The following is a 19,831-nucleotide window of genomic DNA, read 5'->3' as shown; positions in this document are numbered from 1 at the left end:
CCGTGACATCATCCATCCCACACACACACACACACACAACCCCGCAGCTGGCTCCACCGCTTCCCCCATTCTGTGTGTGTGTGGGGAGGGGGGTCTGTGTGTGTGTGGGGGGGGGGTCTGTGTGTGTGGGGAGGGGGGTCTGTGTGTGTGGGGGGGGGGTCTGTGTGTGTGTGGGGGAGGCCATGCATTGGCTGCTTATCTCCAGCATCCTCCATTGTAGCCCCCCCGGCCCCCGCATGCATAACTCCAAAATCAGCCTCCTACCCCCAATCCGCTGTGCTAATGACGGCAGTGGGACAACCTCACCCCCACACTTACATACAGCCCCATCCCATGCCTCCCCCTGCACACACACACACACACACACTTACATACACACACACACACTTACACACACATACTGTCATTTGTGCGTTATGGGGGTAGCCAGTCCAGAACATGCATTATGGGAGCCACCCTTTCCTGAGGCCCTAGAGCCACAAAAAAAATCATGCATGATCAACTGATTTTTCTTAACACAAATGTCACTTCAAATTTCCAGTATGACAAAGTTTAGTTTTGAGCATGACCTGATCATCACATCTGGGGACTTTTCATGGCATTGGTAGATTTGGGGCCCCTTCTTCACACACTCCAGTTAAACCTTACTCGTGGGTCAACAATTCACACACTCTGATAAAACCTTACTCGTGGGTCAACGATTCACACACTCCGGTTAAACCTTACTCCTGGGTCAACGATTCACACACTCCAGTTAAACCTTACTCGTGGGTCAACAATTCACACACTCCGGTTAAACCTTACTCCTGGGTCAACGATTCACACACTCCAGGTAAACCTTACTCCTGGGTCAACGATTCACACACTCCAGGTAAACCTTACTCCTGGGTCAACGATTCACACACCCCGGTTAAACCTTACTCCTGGGTCATCATTTAACACACTTCAGGAAAACCTGAAGTGTTATTAGTGTTATTATTTGCAACCCCCAGGTAAACAGTAATCCTAAATCAACTATTCACCTACCCTAAATGAAAATAAGCTTGTCGAACTTCACAAACATTAACTAAACTTTATGTAACCCTGGTTAGTCAGCCTGTTCAATAACAGTGAATAGGCATGACATCAGAACAGATAGAAGAACTGCAAAAACATTTTAGAAATTGATCTACACCTAGATAAGACATGAATCACTTTGTAATATTTTAAATATTTTTAGAAAATAATTTCTTAATATTTACTTTTAAACATAAGTCTATCGAGTGAGCAGATATCTTGCATAAGACTGTTAGAACCAGCCCACTTCTTCTTTGACCAATACAGAAGACAGTGAAGGTGGTGAAAGCCAATGCATTTACTTCGAATCACTACTTTAAACAACTTCAATCTTGATAACATCTATTTGAACATTGACCTCTGTCCGAGCAACCCGGAGACCTGTCATCGCCCAGATTTGAAACTTGATACCGCATTGGTCAGGTTTGGTCTGGTAAGTATTGTTTGGTACACCTGGCACTGTAGTTGTCGTTCCTAGTCATTCTGATTCCACTAGTGAGTATTTAGTATTTATTATTTAGCCTTACATCCCCTCCCTCTTTTTGTAAGTCCTTTTGTGTAGGAGGGCTACATTTAACTAACCTGACTCTCGCCAGATGAATTTCGTTCCGCCTAGCTCCACTCACATACATCTGGGATCGGTACCGTTGAGAGTGATTTCAGCACAAGATTGTATGGTAGAGCCAATCAGGACGCAGGGCGGGAGTTTCATAGATGTGACGTAGCGTAGAAGCGACTGTGAAATTGTTCTCAGCGTCACGGGTTGGCTTCGATGTGAGTGGTTGAAGTAACACATCAATAGATGACGGGCAAGTGGCTTATCCAATCTTATGGAAGGATTTTTTAATAAGGCCCAGCCTTCTGAAGCACCACTCCAATGGATCGATCACAGATGAATGAGTGGAGCTAGGCGGAACAAAATTCATCTGGCGAGAGTCAGGTTAACATTTACATGGAAATGTGCTCCACGGTACCAAAGTCATTCTATAATTTGGGGTAGTCTTGGTTAAGATAAGGTTAGTGTCAGGAAAATGAACTCTGATAAAAAAAAAAAACACAACCTAGTAACAACATAACATATACCAAGTAGCATCACTTGTTTTATTCAGTTAGAGGAACAGGAACTAATCAGTGCCTACAAATTGTTTGACGTAATGCTCCTGTGAACAGTCTCATACACACTGATAAAACAATAAAAACAGATTTCAGTGTCTTAGTGTTATTTTGAACACAACGGGCTCTGTAGCAGTGTACCTACTCGATCTCAAGAGCTCTGAAAGGGTGTCCAAACAAATTCAAGAACTTTTATAAATGATTTGCATGAGGTAGACTGTGTACATTCAAACTGCCACAAAACAAAATGCAGTTTTTAAAGTGGTCAAAAATATGCCACACTTCAGGAAAATACAAATCAAATGTATTGTGAATACTGTAGATAATGGAACTGCCCTAATCCCGGTATCTTTAGAAATTGAAAATGTAAATGAATGTGCTCGGTAGTGAACCTCTATACAGGTAGCTTTTTTTCTTTCTTCACAAAATCAAAACTAAAAAGCTGAATCACAGTTGCTTCACAAAATCAAAATATTTTGTTAGGCAGTGCCTAACAGCTTACAGTTGCTGCTCAAAATGTCCTTTGGAGGTCAGATCTCTTGGAGATCTCAGAATAAAAATACTGAAAAAATATACATTCAATACAAATACAAAAAGCTCACTTTCCTTTACAAAATCAAAACATCAGATGAACACACTTGTGTTTAGAACTGTAATTCTATATTAATTCTATTTTCGCCTAAATAACAGATTTAACAGTGTAGTTTATTCTCATTTCATTTTCTTGAGAGCATCGATGCGATTTTTTACATAAAACTTAATAGCTTTCCAATCTCTAGCTTTTAAATGAAGAGGCTCAGATTTCAGGCAGGTATCGCAATCAGATTTCCCAGGCACACGGCATGTCTTTATGAAGTTCATCATATGTTTTTCAACTGCGTGAATTTCTTCAGCCTGCCACATTTTTCTCATGAACGGTCTGCGTACTACATGGGGGGAAAATCCAGGCTTATAAATAAAGAAAAACATACCTTTTTACAGTATATTCTTTGTTGTCCTCCACCTAGATTGTCAGAAATAAATACCTTTACACGATCTGGTCCCCCTTTTTGTCTTGAGGTCTGTCTCTGTTTTACCTTTACTTCCTTCAAAATAAAATGAAATAATCAGATTCATTAGATGCAATAGTTACATAACAATGTTTAAGATTGTGTAAACTGTAGGCTTAATCTATTTCCAAGAACTTGATTCAGTTTATTTATCACAAACAGAAAAGCCACTATACCTTTCTTTGACTTGTTGCATGTGTACAGAGGTGATGCTGCCAGTGTCTGTTTCTTGAGAGGAGGACCATCACCTAAATTTGCCATAAAGAGTCAATTAATTAATGTCTTACCATGCTATGGGCATGAGACTGCCAGCTAGGCTAACTCTGACAAGTAACGCTGACAACAGCAAGATACTCTTCATTAAGTTTACCAGGGGGTGCCGTCAGGATTTGATTCCATAGAATGCACAAGAACCAACCCATTTTTATGCAACATTTAGCCTATACACCACCATAAAACTTTAATTAAACTTTACATATGTCAATCCATATCCATTGTTAAATGCCAAGAGGCACATTGGTGATAAAACACTTGACTTAGCAATTAAACTGTTGTTGTTATTGTTATTACTTTTTTGTCAGATTGTCATGGGGCGTCACAGTCTCCACATTGGTGTTCTTCAACTATATCACACTACAAGTTTGTTCATCATTCACAACATTCATATTTTGACACTGTGACAAGCAGATCATGCCAGTACCTGTCACTGTAGACAGGTAGTTTCATCCCACCAGTAATTAACAATTTACCTTCAGACTCATCATCTAATACACTGTGTCCACCATCCTCAACTTGCTCTGTAAATACATAAGGAGAAATTCTATATTATAAACTTATTTTCCAGACTATAAGTCACACTTTTTTCATAGTTTGGCTGGCAACTTATATATGAAAAAATTGAACATGTTTTTAAATGTTACTTCATATTAACTGACATGAACCCTACATGAAACATTACCGTCTACAGTCATGAGAGAGCGCTGGTTTAAAGGATAATTACGGTATTTAGCACTTTGAGTCCCTTTTCTGGTTTGTTTTGGATGAACTAGAGTGGTAGACACCGAAATTTTGACCGATTGGTCCTGTCTTGACTTTTCTGACTCGTTTTGAATCGCCTTTACTGCTTCAGAGTGGTTGCCTACAGGCATGCAGAAACATGAATCTCTCCACGGACCGCTCCACACACCTGGCGCACCTACCTAAGTAAGCTTGGGTGCGCGGTGATAGGAATTGCGGGCCGCCGAGGCCTTAAAGAGACACCCCACATTCTTACCAAAACCACAGTGGAAAATAAATATATATCACAGGTGTACATATATGAATGTCATTCCTCATACACATTATATGAAATCAAGGTAAAGTTCTGTGCAATAATAAATGTTAAGGAACACTTAAATTAATGTGTGTCACAGATGCCCCCCCCCCCCCCAGCCGGAGGCATCGGGGCCTGAACTCCGAAGTAGGGCTTCAGGTTGACCACATTATCAGTGTCCATCTTTTTGTCCTGGTCATTCCACTGTATACGGTAATTGATGGGGCCTAGTTTTCTCATCACGGTAGCCGGACCTGACCATTTGGGCGCAAGCGTAGATGAGAAATTTTCTGATGCTTTAGAGAGCAGGTGAGTACGGACCCAGACTAGGTCTCCCAGCAGGAGTTGTGCACCTCTCCTGTGGGTATTGTAATACCTGGCTTGTCTGGACTGACACGCCTCAACTCTTCTTGATTTGCTCATTCATTTGTTTTTGTCTCTCCAGGAGTGTGTATGGTGACTGTTGTGGCGTAGGAGGTGAACCAATGAGTCTCTCCAGTGGGCCCTTCAGGGTCCTCCCGAGCACCAGCTCTGCAGGTGTTCGGCCCGTGGTCTCATGATAGGCAGCATTGATGGCGAAACTGAACTCCCTGATCCACTGGTCCCAGTTCTTATGTTGGTTCCCCACGTATGATGCAATCATCGTCTTGATTGACCGTTTGGACCACTCAGTGAGCTTGGCTTGGGGTCAGGTCTTGCAGAGGTTAGCCATTTCATGGCCAGTGAACTGTGGCCCCCGGTCAGAGACCAACTCCCGTGGGACACCAAAGCGGGTGAAGATTTCATCTTTCAAGATGAACACAATGTGGTGTGCCTTGCCATCTTTTAAAGGAAACATCTCCACCCATTTTGTGAAATAATCCACAAGGACGAGAAGGAAGGTGTTGCCCCTTTTGCTGCGGGGAAAGGGCCCCATGAGGTCCATGCCCAGCTTTTCCCAAGGATCCTCCACTGGAGTAGGCTGCATGAGGCCAGCCAGCTTCTGATTTTCAGCCTTGTAGACTTGGCAGATGGTACAGACCTTGATTTGATTCCAAACGTCTTTGCAAACGGATGGCCACCAGGCTACCTCAAGGATCCTCAGGAGTGTTTTCAGCCTGCCCAGATGCCCACTCAGAGGATGATTGTGGAAGTAGGCCAGAAAGACAGGCACAAGAGACTTTGGGACAACCAGCTGATATTTATCCCTCACAGGAGACCGTCGATACAGGAGGCCTTGCAGCTTTGTGAAGCCCATCCTGTCAGACCTACTAAGGGTGTCTGCCTCTTTGGCCAAGTCTGTGACCTCTGAATCCTCTTCTTGTGCCTCCCTTATTTCAGACAGGGAGGAGGGCAGTTCAGAGGAATCGGACACATTCGCCACAGCACAGACTGCAGCTAAAGAGGGAGGTGTAACAGCTCGGAGCAGGGCATCAGGCACAATGTTATGGAGTCCTTTCCTGTATTGTACTCTAAATTGAAACTGCTGGAGCCGCAGGATCCAGCGAGTCAGGCAAGAGGAAGTTTTTGGACAATTGAAGACCCAGGTCAAGGCAGTATGGTCTGTGTGTATGGTGAACTCCGCCCCCTCAAGGTAGTGCCTCCACTTCTCAACAGCCCAGACGACTGCAAGACACTCCTTTTCAGAGGTGGAGTAATTGCACTCTGCACCACGCAACCCCCTGGATGCGTAGGCAATCACCTTCTCCTCTTCAGCTGTTCTCTGCACCAGCACAGCCCCCAAACCCACATCGCTGGCATCCATGTGGATTTCAAATGGCAGGGAGGTCTCAGGCTCCATGAGGATAGGTGCGTCCACCAGTGCCCTCTTCAGCTGATCAAAACTTTGCTGACATTCCTCTGACCAGACCCACTCTACATCCTTCCTCTTCAGCCGATTCAATGGAGCAGCCAGGACTGCAAAATGGTGAATAAATTTGTGGTACCACCCCACAAGGCCTAAGAAACGCTGGAGGGTCTTGATGTTAGTGGGCGGTGGATACATGGTCACTGCCAGAGTCTTTTCTAGATCCACCTGCACACCCTTGTCCGAGACTACGTGGCCCAAGAACTTCAGCTCCTGCCGGAAAAAGGCACACTTCTTAAGGTGAAGTGTCAGTCCAGCTTTATGGAGCTTCCCTTGCTGGTCCACCTTTCCCCAGTACTTTTTAGATGAGGTGCAGTCTTTCTCCACCAGGGTACCAATCTGAACCAGCTGGTCCACGTTTGTGACAGTGCCCTGTAGACAGCCAGCTATTCGAGGGTTGCAGTTGTTCAGGATCTTGCGCACCAACTCAGTCTTTGTGATGTCTGGTTTCCACCACAGACAAAGAGCACGATAGTCATAAGTAAAATCCCCAGACACTGATCTGGCAACTGTACCATGTCCCGTAGCTTTTCTTCTGCCTCGGTGAGGTAATCAGGAGGGAGGAAGGTATCCTTAAAGGCCTTCTTAAACTCAAGCCAGTTGTGCACATTGTTTTTCGCCACCAGCTATGTGCTGGCCCTTTAAGCGTGTTGGACAGGGCGCCTTTCAGCTCTGCATCAGACGATGGCCGCACCGCAAAAAATGTTTCGCAGCGATCAACAAAATTAAGAACATTGGCCACTTCCCTGGACCCACTAAAAGAAGGAAACTCCATCTGGATAGCCGGCCTGGAATAAACCACAGGAGGTCTGGGGGGGTGGGTTGGCTACCTGAAGCACTCAAAGGAGGTGAGAGGCTTGTGCTTAGTGTAAAAGGCTGTGTAGGTGGCTGAGAGAGTGCTCCCGTGAATGGTGTCTAAAGCTGGGCACCTACCACATTATGCGCTGGTTGGCTTGGAATGAGCTCTTGAACATGAGTAGAGGGCTGCACAGCACTGTCAGAACTAGATGCCATGTCAGGAGTGGTCATGTTGGCGAGAAGGAGAAGTGATGCTACTGATAGACAGGGTCATAACAGGCCCTGCTGTGCTAAGAGAAGCATGTGTTTGTGTGAAGGCACTGGAGGAACTAGGTGCCAATGGAACACCATAGGAAACTTGAGCAGGAGTGGAGCGGCTATGAGGTGGAAGAATAGTGTGTGGATAAGGCCTCGGGAGAGCAACAAGGCTGGTGCGCTTCAGCCGTTCAATTTCTGCTTTCCATTTTTCATCACGCCTCTGTAAGCACTCCACTCATTTTTCCTCAAACTGTTTCAGTGTTGTTATCATGCATTGCTCAAGTGCCTCAACACTTCGGTCCACATAACTCCTGTTTAAGGCACTATTAACAGAATCTCTGAAGTCAGTCTCAAGTGTATTTAATCTGTCCATGACTGAATCTAAGTCGGTGGTAATGGTTGTGAGAGCAGGAAGTGTGAGGTAAGATGTGTTTCCCTCATCTCCAATGCTTTGTTCATTCTCTTCTGGGTCTGATACGTAAAGTGAACTAATTAGTGATGTTACTTCCCCCACAGGAATTCTTCTAGTGACCCATGCATCTCCCCTTGGTTCATGGTGCAGTTCACTAGGCCCATGCCCTGATGCAGACCTATCTGTTTCCTGGTTGGAATTTAAAGACTATAGCGCAATCCTGGGAAAGACTTGAAGTTTTCCTTTAGTTTGGACTTTTAGTTTAATTTTGTGGACTGAGACAAGGGGGGGGGGGGGGGATTCAAGTATTGTGTGGGTGCACGGAATAATTGGTGCATTGATAATATACCGCGCTAAGCGCATTATTCAATTGAACTGTTTGGTGCGTCTTTTCTTGTTTGTGTTCAGTGGTGTCTGATATTTGTTCATTGCTGTGTGCTTTATTAACGGCCGTACATCTGCTCTTATGCATATATGTTTGGTTAAGAAGGCAAAAAGTATGTGACAGTATTGAAGTGTTTTGTTATTGTCGATTACTACTTAAATTCCCAAGAACCCCTTGTGCGTTTATAGTAACACATCTGTTTAAAAAGAACGTTAAAGGGCTGATTGTTACAGATGGTGATGCACTCAAGTCCACAAAGTCTGTCTCTGAGAAGAGACTTCGCCTGGAAGTGAGTAGTATCAAGGAGCTTGTCCAAACACCGAAAATTGAGCATGTTCTGTGGAACAACACAAAAGAACAACTTGCAGACTGCTTAACCAAAAAGGGGGCCTCACCTCAACAGTTACTGAAAGCACTGAGTGAGGGACACTGGAAACTTGACAAGAATATATAGATTAGAGTGTTTTTGTTGTACTCTTATTCATAACTACATGGTACTTGAATACTGTTAAAAGATAAATTGTTTTGCATTGTTATTATGTTTATTGGAAAGCCTTAGAGTTTACATTTTTGAGTGAGTTTGTTAACTGAAATATAATATGTTGTATTTCCCATGAAATCACCTAGGGACTTTTATTGTGTAGAAAACACCTAGAGACTGTTATTGTGAGCGAGTGTGGATGACGGTGGTCATTAAAAGTTAGAGAACTTGACATTATATTACATTACATTTGGCTGACGCATTTTTAACCAAAGCGACTAACAACATGGTAACAGATTAAGTTTTAAAGCCATTCTTAACAATTTTAGGACCATTTAACCCTTTCGTGCCCGTGCCGAACATTCCATTTTTGGTGCTGGATGACCTCCTTACACAAAAAACCTTATTTCTTGAGTATAATACATACCATCAATGGGATATACATACCATTGTAATCAGAAGGGTCAGTTCTATCAAATGATGTAAAATACATATGGTAATGTTGATATAGTAATGAACAGTCTTTGAAAATCCTCTCCAAATGTATACCGAAATTTGTTAAAATTGAATTTCATTCGCATAAAAATGAATTTTCATCATATTTCTATACGAGATAGAGAAAAATATAGAGTGTATGACATGTTCAGCAAGTTGTGGGCTATTTAACAAAAAAGACTGAATTGGAATACCATTAACCTTTCAAAAGTTATGATAAATTAAGTGATAAGTGTATAAAAATGCAGGAAACGGGATTTAGAATGTTGACAGAATTCGCATTCTCTTTCTCACCAAAAACATAAAAGTATGCATAAAAACTAATAATGAAGTCAGACACAATAGTTTAGATGTATTTGGTCCATAAGAATAAACCATTTATTTGTATATAAGCAAATGCTACAGTCAACAATAATGATATATAAAAGAAAAACATGTACCTTACCAGTAATACAGGAAGTAAGTATACTGTATATTTATTGAAGATCAATTCTGAAGAGACATAGAATACATTTGATTCAACAGATACAACTTCTTTATATAAATTAGTGTAATATGAAAATGATATACATCTATAAAATGTATTATTTATGAAAAGCTAGGAATACAATCAACTTCAACATCACTCAAAAATCAATGTGTCTAAACATTTGAAAGTGGATTACATAGAACAAGCCTGTTGAGAATAAACACATACACACATATAAACAAACTCACACACACACACACACAGAGGAGGATAGGGAAAGGTGGGGTGGGGAACCTGAAGGTTAAACACAGAGGACCTATGACTCATAACGAAACGCATCCCCTTCTGTAGAATGCCAAATCTGACAGCAATTTTGTTTACCAAAAAAGCAGTCACCTACCGCTAAACTCCAGGCCATACAAGCTACTTTAGTGTTATTATGTATTGTTTTTATAACAAAGCCAACAATTTTTCTTTGGCTCCTGCTGTACAGGAATATGTACTTGATGAAAAGATGACAGAGTAGTAGTTGGAGCAGCTGAAGGCGAGGCTGAAATTTTGACAGAAATGCCTGCCAGCTGTGATAGATTTTCGCCAAAATCTTTCTGGCTGTAGCTACCAAACCTAGGTTCAACACCAGATTCTGCATTGCCAAACTTGAAATAATAAGAAACTACTGAAACAGCAATGTCAATGGAGAAAAAGTGTACACAATATGTATTTCTCATTTGGTCAACGCTCCCTGATCCCTTCAGAGACTTGGTTCCCCAGTAGCAATGGATATTAGGGAGGGAAGTGAAGTCCCATGTCAATGATCAATCCCAGAAAACTGTGAAACTCTTCTGGGGTCTCTTCGTCCCATGCCCCTGCACTGTGTGTTTGCATACAACGGCCTACTAAGCACAACCTCTCACCCGTTCCGGTTGGTAAAACCACATATGCCTGGGACAACAACATAAAAATCAACATAACAAGTCTATTTCACAGTGTTTTAGTGGCAGTCTACACCACCCTACGCACGCCACCTAAATCTATACCTTCTTCCTCCATCCTCACATGGTCTTCAACATTGTGAGCGCAAGCTCATCAGCAGTCAGCCACCTCTTCAGGCCTGCAAGGAGGTCTGTGTAGGTCTTGTCATCCTCCATCTGAAACAACAGTAAAATCATACAAATGTAATACATTTATTAATTAAAAAAATAAAATCACAAAACTACAGATGTGTGCATGTGTGCACATACATACACAAGAAGAGGTAGCCTAAACTATTGAAGCATTTTGAGTAACTCAAAAATATTTAGAAGTATGAAGTCATTTTATTACACATGGGTTTAGCTACCCTAAATCTGATTGCCTGGCTGGCATTAAGATAAAGACAGATTACATTTCACCTAGTAACTAACTGCTTAAATGCAATAATGACATTTCTGACATAATATGTGATTTCACATCATGTTTTCTATAAAACTACATATTGAGAAGAGTAGAATATCAAGTCATGCCATCTTAGAAAATGTTGAGACAAGCACGTCTGATGTTTGACATTTAGAAGCAAGGTAAAACAGTTCACTACAAACTGCCTAGCGAGGTAACAACCCGATGAGAGGCAATACGTTAATTAGCACTACATTTCTGACAGAATCCGTGATTTCACATCTTGTTTTCTACAACTACATATTGAGAGGAGTAAAAATATCGCTCAACTTATTTCATGTAAGAGAACGCAACTTAGAAACGCGGCGCCCATTGATTTATTCAGCTTTGGTATGCTATACTGACTTGCCAATATAATGCTTACCTAACAAGCAAATTGGTACTAGAAAACAAACTTACTTACAGGTTATATACTAACAGGTTTTTAAATGAAATTGTCAAATGAAAATAACTGATATAAAAAGCAAACGAGAATACTGCAAGCAGTTCAGAGTAATGCAGCTAGCTAAAGTTACATGACGATGCACTTAGCCCCCGCTATGCCATAATGTTGACGCTGATGAGAAAGCATATTACTATCAAATAACATGATTTTATGACTACAAATTAAGATTAACCATAACTAGAAACGATGTAAAATATATATTACCTCAGTTTATCCAGCTGTGTGGTTTCCAGTCGAGGTAAACTCCAACGAAGTGCAGGTGGCATCTAGCGGTCCATGTTAAAATGTACGACTGAAGTGAAAAGTTTTTTTCACGACTCATCTTCAAGTATCCAAAACATTTCGCGCCATAAACCCCTTAACCAATCATATCAAATTGAAGCTTATGTTGTCAGCATTACGGGGAAGATTTCAGAAATAAAATCAGTCATTGGACAGCTGAGATATTAGATGATTGGTCATCGTTAAAATTTTAACGAAATTAGAATGGTCGGGCTTGTAAGGGTTAAAAACGGTATAAGTGCATCAGTGAGTGCTGTTTTTGACAGTTGAGTGTCAGTTCAAGACGGCTGGTAGGTGCTGGTATCAGCAAGACTTGTTTTAAGTGGTGCTATGAGAGGAGATATTCTCTAAAGAGCTGGGTCTTCAGGAGTTTTTTGAAGATGGAGAGGGATGTCCCTGCCCTTGTAGGAAGTGGCAGTGTGTTCCACCAACAAGGAACAACAGATGAGAAAGTTTGGATTGGCCTGAGCTACCGGTGGTAGAGCTAGACGTCGTTCGTTTGAGGAGCGCAGCGGTCTGGAGGTAGCGTATGTCTGTATGAGGGCATTCAAGTAGGCGGGAGCAGAACTGGAGACTACTTTGTAGGCAAGGGTTAGAGCCTTGAATTTGGTGCGGGCCGCCATAGGTAGCCAGTGTAGCTGGATGAGCAGTGGGGTAACATGTGCCCTTTTGGGTTGGATGTAGACCAGGCGCGCCACCGCGTTCTGAATCATCTGAAGGGGTTTCACTGTGCAGGCTGGGAGACCTGTCAGGAGGGCGTTGCAGTAGTCAAGTCTTGAGATCACTATTGCCTGAACCAGAAGTTGAGTAGCATCCTGAGTCAAGTAAGTCCTGATTTTCCTTATGTTGTAGAGTGCAAAACGGCATGACCGGGAGACTGAGGCAACATGATCTGAGAAGGTTAGTTGGTTGTCGAGCACAACTCCTAGATTTCTTGCAGTCCTGGTAGGTGAAACAGACAGGGAGTCAAATTTGATGTTGATGTCATGGTGTATGGTAGGTTTAGCTGGGAGGACCAGCAGTTCAGTCTTTGAGAGGTTCAGCTGGAGGTGGTGTGCCTTAATCCATGTAGCTATGTCTGAGAGGCAATCCGAGATCCGTGCTGAAACCGAGGGGTCATCAGGTGGAAAGAACAGATAGAGCTGTGTGTCGTCTGCATAGCAGTGGTATGAGAAGCCATGCGAACGGATGATCTGTCCCAAGGAGGTGGTGTAGATAGCAAAAAGAAGGGGGCCCAGCACTGAGCCCTGGAGGACCCCTGTGGTGAGATAGTGAGGTGCAGATAGCTGACCAAGCCATGATACGCTAAACGAGCATCCTGTGAGGTAGGATTCAAACCAGGAGAGAGCAGAACCGGAGATTCCCATGTTAGAGAGTATGGAGAGAAGGATGCGGTGATTAACCGTGTCAAAGGCAGCCGATAAGTCAAGCAGAATGAGTACTGATGACCGAGCGGTCGCCTTGGCTTCTTTTAAGGCTTCTGTTACAGAACCCAGATTGATTTGGATCCAGGAGCTTGTTCTGTGAAAGGAAGTCAGAGACCTGTCTGGAGACTGCTCGTTCAATGCCTTTTGATGGATTGGATTGAATGGATTGAATAACATGAAACGCTGGTAAAGAATGACAACGCTGTCCCAGTCTTGCCAGCCAGTCAAGAGGATGAGGCACACTAGAATCAACAATTGAGAAGACCAGCCATGGAAGGGATCAAGAGACTGGAAGAGAAGATAACATAAATGCTGCACAGTCAGAGACCAAGCATGAAACGGTGAAACAGAATGTCCAGAATAGCAGATTGTAATTGGATTGGAGAACAAAAGTAATACTGCCGAGGATGGAGACCTGAATGAACCCTGTGACTGTGACTACTTGTGAATATGGGTGGTAAATAAATAGCCTAGCAGCCTACTTTGCTGCTGAGGATGATCTGTTAACCAAGTAAGCAATCGGAACATAAATTGTTTGTGCAACGAAGATTCTAGTGCTACACAGACTCGCGTAAGAGAGAGAAAATAGTCAGAAAATAGTCATCATTGAAGGCCTAACCACTGAACTCACGGACCGCCAATGACATATATACACTCTTTTGATCCCGTGAGGGAAATATATACAGATATGTTTTTTCCCTGTTCATGACGCATTTTTTGACTGATGCAACTTATAGTCCAGAAAAACGGTAATTAAGCAGAGATTTGTCTCATTTAACATTCAATTCAATTCAATTCAATTCAATTTAACATGGAAGGAGCACATAAAATGTAGTTTCATCCCACCAGTCATAAATCATCTACCTTCAGACTCATCATCCAATGCACTGTGTCCACCATCCTGAACTTGCTCTATAAATACATTAGGGGAAATTATATTATAAACTTAATTAACCACAGTTTTATGTTATTTAACATTCAATTCAATTTAACATAAAAGGAGCACATAAAATAAATAAATAAGTCTCTACCTCCAGAGTTATCATGTAGCTCACTCTGTCCATCATCCTCAACTCTTTCTGTAAAGGAGTAACAGAAAATGATCAATGTTAATAAACTTAACAATGATGTTTAACAAATTAAATCGAGCAGTCTTACATCTATAGCTGAGATCACAACGTATATCTTTAAAGAGGCAATGAGCCCTTCACGTTTCTAGACAATGAGCAACAGGCCTCTCTTCTCATAGCTTAAGAATCAGTTCACATGGCCACTGATTTGTATGTCACTACTAGACCACTGTTAAGTAACAGACACAGAACATGCTACAAAACCCCAAACTGTCTTTGGAAATCAAAAATTGAATTCATGTTATGAATTAGTACAGATCTGTTGCAAAAACGTTTTTGGTAACAATTTACTTGACGGGTGAGTTCATAACACATTCATAGCAGCTGTCATAGACTGTACATAAAGCATTCATGACAGTTTCATGAGACATTACTCAACATTCATACCAAACCTTTCATGAATGTGGAAGACAGAGCGACGACAACTTGTCAAAATAAAAGTCCAACAATCGCAAAGCAGCATTGCCGTTTTTTTTCTCAAACCTTTTACCTAATCACGTCACATGTGAGTCAATGGGCTACTCCAGTGCCAAAAAGACAGAACATGGCCAGGCAAATAATTTTTGTTTCATAAAAATGTTTTGTTTTATGATGTAACCTTTGCAGATGATCTCATCTTTTGCTACTGGGAATGTCCAACCGTTCCAGGTTACATAAATACGGGTCAGCTGAATGTAGGCTAGTTTACCTCCCAGTGTTAAACTCAGTGATTACAAATACTTCACAACTTAGTAAAGTGACATTCGATGTAGACTTCATAAAATATTCATGAAATATTTACAAAGGCTGGAGAGATTAAATTAATGGTATCCAGGTTACACAAATATGGGTCAGCTGAATGTATGCTAGTTTACCTTTGAGATTGTTGGACTTTTAGTTTGACAAGTTGTCGTCGTTCTGTCTTCCACATTCATAAAAGGTTTGGTATGAATGTTGAGTCATGTCTCATGAAACAGTCATGAATGCTTTATGTGCAGTTTATGACAGCTGCTATGAATGAACTCACCCGTCAAGTAGTGTTACCACGTTTTTGAATCTTACCATCTGGATCAATGTTAATGTCTTCCAAGCTTTTCCCTTTGAACTCACAGAGACGTCCTGTCTCAAGGGCCATAAGGACCTTGCTAATCTTTGCGAGCTGCAAGGTCCCCTCTGGAAGCCTGTAAAACTGCCTATGAATACGTATGTCGTGTCCTAAAAAATCTGCCAATTGGTCTAGTTCTGTGTTTGACAGGTTCAAAACCTTAGAAAGTGTGCCAATATGCTTGCGCAATTTAGTAGAGGAGAGATTCTCTGGATGTTTAGCTCCACAGGTGTGGGCAAAATGATTGATGTACTCTGAGCCCCGAAAGTATGTCATAGCACATGGACGTGAGAAGAGGTATGGATTGTCTTTCTCCACCCCACATTCGTCTCTCTTTTCCACCAGAAGTTCCAGTGACTGTACCATGTCTGGAGTCAACAAAACGGGCACTTTCCGGCCTCGCTTCCCTCGTATTTCCAGTCTTTGGAAGTGTTTACATAGTTTTTGTTCCAGTTCTGAAAGTGCTGCATTAAGATCATCATTTGGTTTTGACCTGTCTCTCTGAGAAAAACTGGAGAGCAGCATCTTGGAAACCTCTCCTTCTCGTCGACGATTAAAAAGTATTACTTTTGCAAGTGTGACCTGAGCAAGCTTTGACCAGTTAGTTGTAGACGATTCTAATGATAAGCCATCACGGTACTCTTTCTCCTTCTCATCCAGATACGAATGCAGTTTTTTAACATCCTCTGTGAGAGGAAGCAATAGTGGTGCATTCCATTTGCCTTCCTCCAGTGTTCTGTAGGCTGATGCTGAAACCAGTTCATTCCATTTGGCATAATATACCTGACGGAAATTTCTGGCTTCGGTAGCAGTCTCTGCATCACCATTAACCAAGGCTTTACTTTCCAAAAGTTCTGAAATTTTAGCCAAACTTTGTCCCAATTTTAGCGGAAGAGTTGGGATTTTGTATGTATTACTTTCCTGATTATAGCCACTAACATGTTTTACAGCTAAGACAGTCTGCATAAAGGTGGTTGGTGTCATCATTTCCGAAATGCTCCTTAGAGATGTGACCTCTCTTGCACTGAGTATAAGTCTACCCAATTCTCTCATTTTTTGTCGAATGTGTTCATGCTTTGCCCTATCACTGCCTAATCTGTTGTACAGGTGCTGTCCATTTTCCATTATCAACTCATCACCTTTAACTGCAAGTGAAACTCTGTCTTGATTCATGTGGCTCATTACTTTCCACAGGCCAGTAGTTATACCAGCAGGAGCAGGTGTCAAAGCACATAAAGAAAGAACTCTGTTCTTCCCTGGTCTGGGCTTGACATCGGGTGGTTTGAAACCACATGTCTTCACATGTCGCCATAATACTTTTCTGGTGAAAAGGCCGAAGCAGAAGGAACAGTGGACAAATTCATTGCCGTTAGCTTCTTCATTTGGTCTTTTACAAGCAACAAGACTTCCTTTCCCTGTTCGCATAACTTCCGTGTTGTGCACCCAATTACCTTTTTTCCGCAGGTACTCAAGCTGCATGCGTCTGTCTTTTGAATTTTTTGGATAGCTCACAGCCCTTGCCACCTCGATTTCATTTTGATGCTTCCGTTCTAAATGCTTGGATATTTTTGTAAACGGTTTTTTACAGAACAAGCAGTGCTGCCTTTTATCATACAGTCTTTTTTTGTCACATTTTTTGACGACAGCTGAGACAAATACTTGTATATTGTCCTCTCTCTCTGAATTTTGGGGTGTATTCTTCTGTTTGTTTATATCAGAGTGTGCCATACTCTCCTCTCTGTTTATTCCATGTGTCTCACTCCCCTCTTCTCCATCATGTGTCATACTCTCTTTTCCTGATATTCTCTTTTTGTTTGTGTGACTTTGACAGATTGATATTTCACAGCTACTTTCTGAACTTTCATCACTACTTTTAGGAACATATTCTTCTTCACTGTCAGGGCAGGAGTCATCAGTATCAAATAGATCATTTGTTATGGGTGGGATGTCAGTTGTCATCTTAAAATAAAACAGATAAAACAAAATTATTCTTAGGTTTGTAGTGTGGCGGACACATAAAATGAGGGTAATTTCTTTATGTTTTTACCACAATGCTTTTTGTTCTTCTCAGTTTAGGGACATAATCTTCATCATATGATCTTTCTGTATTCTAAAAAACAAAATGTTAAGTTGTAATCTCCCTTCCTTAAAATAAGAGATTGTATACCATAAAACTTCAAATAATAGCCGAGTCCCAAATAGACGCCTGTGTCTTTTAAACGCCTGGTGTGGCTACAGGTTTGGGTTAAAGGCCGGTCTGAAATAGAGGCCAGGGCCCACTTCCCCGAAAGCATCTTAAGCCTAAGAGCGTCGTAAAGTCCCTCTTACGAACGTCTTAAGATTTGCAGACTGTTTCCCGAAACCATCGTAGCTTAAGAGCATCGTGAAAACACTCGTAGATCTACGAGTGCTCCAGAGTACTCGTTACCGGCTAAGAGCGTCTTAACAGTACTTCTTACTGAGGTCACCAACAGGACATACAGAGGAATTACAACTTAGAATACATAATCCAATTTACGTTCCCATTCTTTATTGTGTTTACTTGTGATGAATCAGATTTTAGCGCGCAAAACAGCATAGCCTACATTTAATGGTCATAAAATGTGATGAAAAGCGGACAAAAATGCAATCAAGTTATGAAACGAGACGTTGCCAGAATAGTTTGACATTATCTTTGCTAAGTGAATATTTTATTAGGCCTATGAGGTAAAAAGCAGAGAAAGCAACATGTGGTTTAGTCTGTAGCCTACTGCATCAAAATCTAAGCCTACACATTTCCTCTCTTTCTTACTCGACTTCTTTCTTATCTTCAAACGTGTTCTTAAGTGGCACCGCGAAAAATTATTGCATGGTGCAACAATCTAATCTTAAAATAATTACAATTATTTATGTCTCTGTGTGGTATATAACCTACTTGGGATCCTTACATGCAGATGTCAAAGTGTTTCTATTTTCGTATTGATGTGAATTAATGTGTAGATCCGAAGTTTAAATGGTAGGCCTATAGCTGTGACGTGCAGTCACCTGACATCACCGTCAAATCAGAGGATATTTCAGAACTATTAACGTGGACAGCTCCCCTTAAGAGCATCTTAAGAGCAGTGCATGCGCGTTCACGCTACGAGCATATTCGGGAAACAGTCGGAAAAACCAAACGAACGATCGTAAGATGAATCGTAGAAAACCCTCTTAAGAGCGTGTCGGTTAGGAAGGTAGGTAGGTTTAATACCACATTAAGGTAAAATACAAATATATCCTAAAGAAGTCAGAAAGTACTAACCAAGTGCACAAATCTAGTATACGCTTGGTTCCTTACCTGCAGATCTGTCTGGGTGAACTCAAGTACAGCAGGATGTGCTGCATTGACTGTGCTGGAGTCATCACTTGCATTACAGAACTCAAAAGCATCACTCTGGACATGAAAACAAGCACACATATGTTAACATACAAAGGCAAACAAATACGATCACTATAGACTGCCACAAAAAGAGAAGCTGAATAAATGACAGTATATAAGTCATTAAAAGTAAATGCATTACCTTGTGACAGATTTCATCTTCAATAATCTGGCGAGAGCAACTGACATGATCCGTGTCACTGGTTTCTTCTTCAGAGCTTGAGTACTCAACCAACTTAAGTTGGATTTGAATTTGTTGAACCTAGGAAATCAGATGCTAAATTAATCTACTAAATTGTATAACAATAGGTGAGGGAAATTTGGTTCACTCAGCACACGGTGAACACACACTAATCCCAGCGCAGTGAGCTGCCTACAACAACTGCGGCGCTCGGGGAGCAGTGAGGGGTTAGGTGCCTTGCTCAAGGGCACTTCAGCCGTGCCTAATGGTCGGGGATCGAACCGTCAACCCCACGGTAACAAGTCCAAAGCGCTAACCAGTAGGCCACAGCTGCCCCCTCAAAGAAACGCTGCGAGCAGGGAGTATAAATATAATTTACAAGAGTAAGAACAAGCAAGAACAAGAGTACAAACATAATTAAGTGAAGGGTGAACATGTTCATAGCAACACTTTGATATATATAGACCTATTGTAATACATGTGTAAAAGAATTTAAAAGCAATAGTCTATACCTAAAGTAAGAGGTGGTCACCTTTGTAAATATAACCCATGGTTGACATCATCTAATATCACTACTAACCATTACAATCACACTTGACTGTAGTATATGTTATGTGTGGGGACCGATTCCATAGTTGTCTGAAGTCAACTTTACACACACAGTCAGTCAACCGTGTGGGGTACATATTATAATATTAACAGCAGTTCCATGGTAGTCAACTTCACACACACCGTCAGTCAACCGTGTGGGGTACATATATAACATTAGCTAAAAAA

General features: G+C 41.6%; 1 protein-coding gene and 1 long non-coding RNA gene across 17 annotated transcripts in view; one reads left to right on the top strand and one right to left on the bottom strand.

Annotated features, from left to right (window-relative positions):
* Window positions 1–361: 361 nt before the first annotated feature.
* LOC121713822 overlaps window positions 362–19,831 on the bottom strand; it is a 32,256-nt gene continuing 12,786 nt past the window's right edge. For 6 of the 15 annotated variants that reach the window (XM_042098786.1, XM_042098791.1, XM_042098794.1 and 3 more), the window contains 10 exons: window positions 19,016–19,135; window positions 18,793–18,888; window positions 17,524–17,586; window positions 15,434–17,435; window positions 14,294–14,341; window positions 14,127–14,174; window positions 3,968–4,015; window positions 3,395–3,466; window positions 3,195–3,254; window positions 2,879–3,095 (listed from right to left, as the gene is read on the bottom strand). In XM_042098786.1, coding sequence (XP_041954720.1) covers window positions 2,881–3,095; window positions 3,195–3,254; window positions 3,395–3,466; window positions 3,968–4,015; window positions 14,127–14,174; window positions 14,294–14,341; window positions 15,434–17,435; window positions 17,524–17,586; window positions 18,793–18,888; window positions 19,016–19,135 — 2,772 coding nt within the window. In that variant the 3' untranslated portion in view covers window positions 2,879–2,880. Of the gene's footprint in view, window positions 378–2,878; window positions 3,096–3,194; window positions 3,255–3,394; window positions 3,467–3,967; window positions 4,016–14,126; window positions 14,175–14,293; window positions 14,342–15,433; window positions 17,436–17,523; window positions 17,587–18,756; window positions 18,889–19,015; window positions 19,136–19,831 lie in introns of those variants that run through there. The other 9 variants (XM_042098793.1, XM_042098788.1, XR_006032951.1 and 6 more) reach the window with 9 other exon arrangements.
* LOC121713824 lies at window positions 7,582–8,219 on the top strand. Of its 2 annotated transcripts, XR_006032956.1 has the most exons (3): window positions 7,582–7,654; window positions 7,753–7,853; window positions 7,949–8,219. It is a non-coding gene; the product is annotated as an uncharacterized LOC121713824 (long non-coding RNA). The 2 variants fall into 2 exon arrangements; XR_006032955.1 differs by having other exon boundaries at window positions 7,753–8,219.

This window comes from Alosa sapidissima, chromosome 7 (genome assembly GCF_018492685.1).
Source record: "Alosa sapidissima isolate fAloSap1 chromosome 7, fAloSap1.pri, whole genome shotgun sequence".
Classification (NCBI taxonomy): domain Eukaryota; kingdom Metazoa; phylum Chordata; class Actinopteri; order Clupeiformes; family Clupeidae; genus Alosa; species Alosa sapidissima.
Note: the sequence above shows the minus strand (reverse complement) of the source record. Positions and strands in the feature narration are given on the sequence as shown.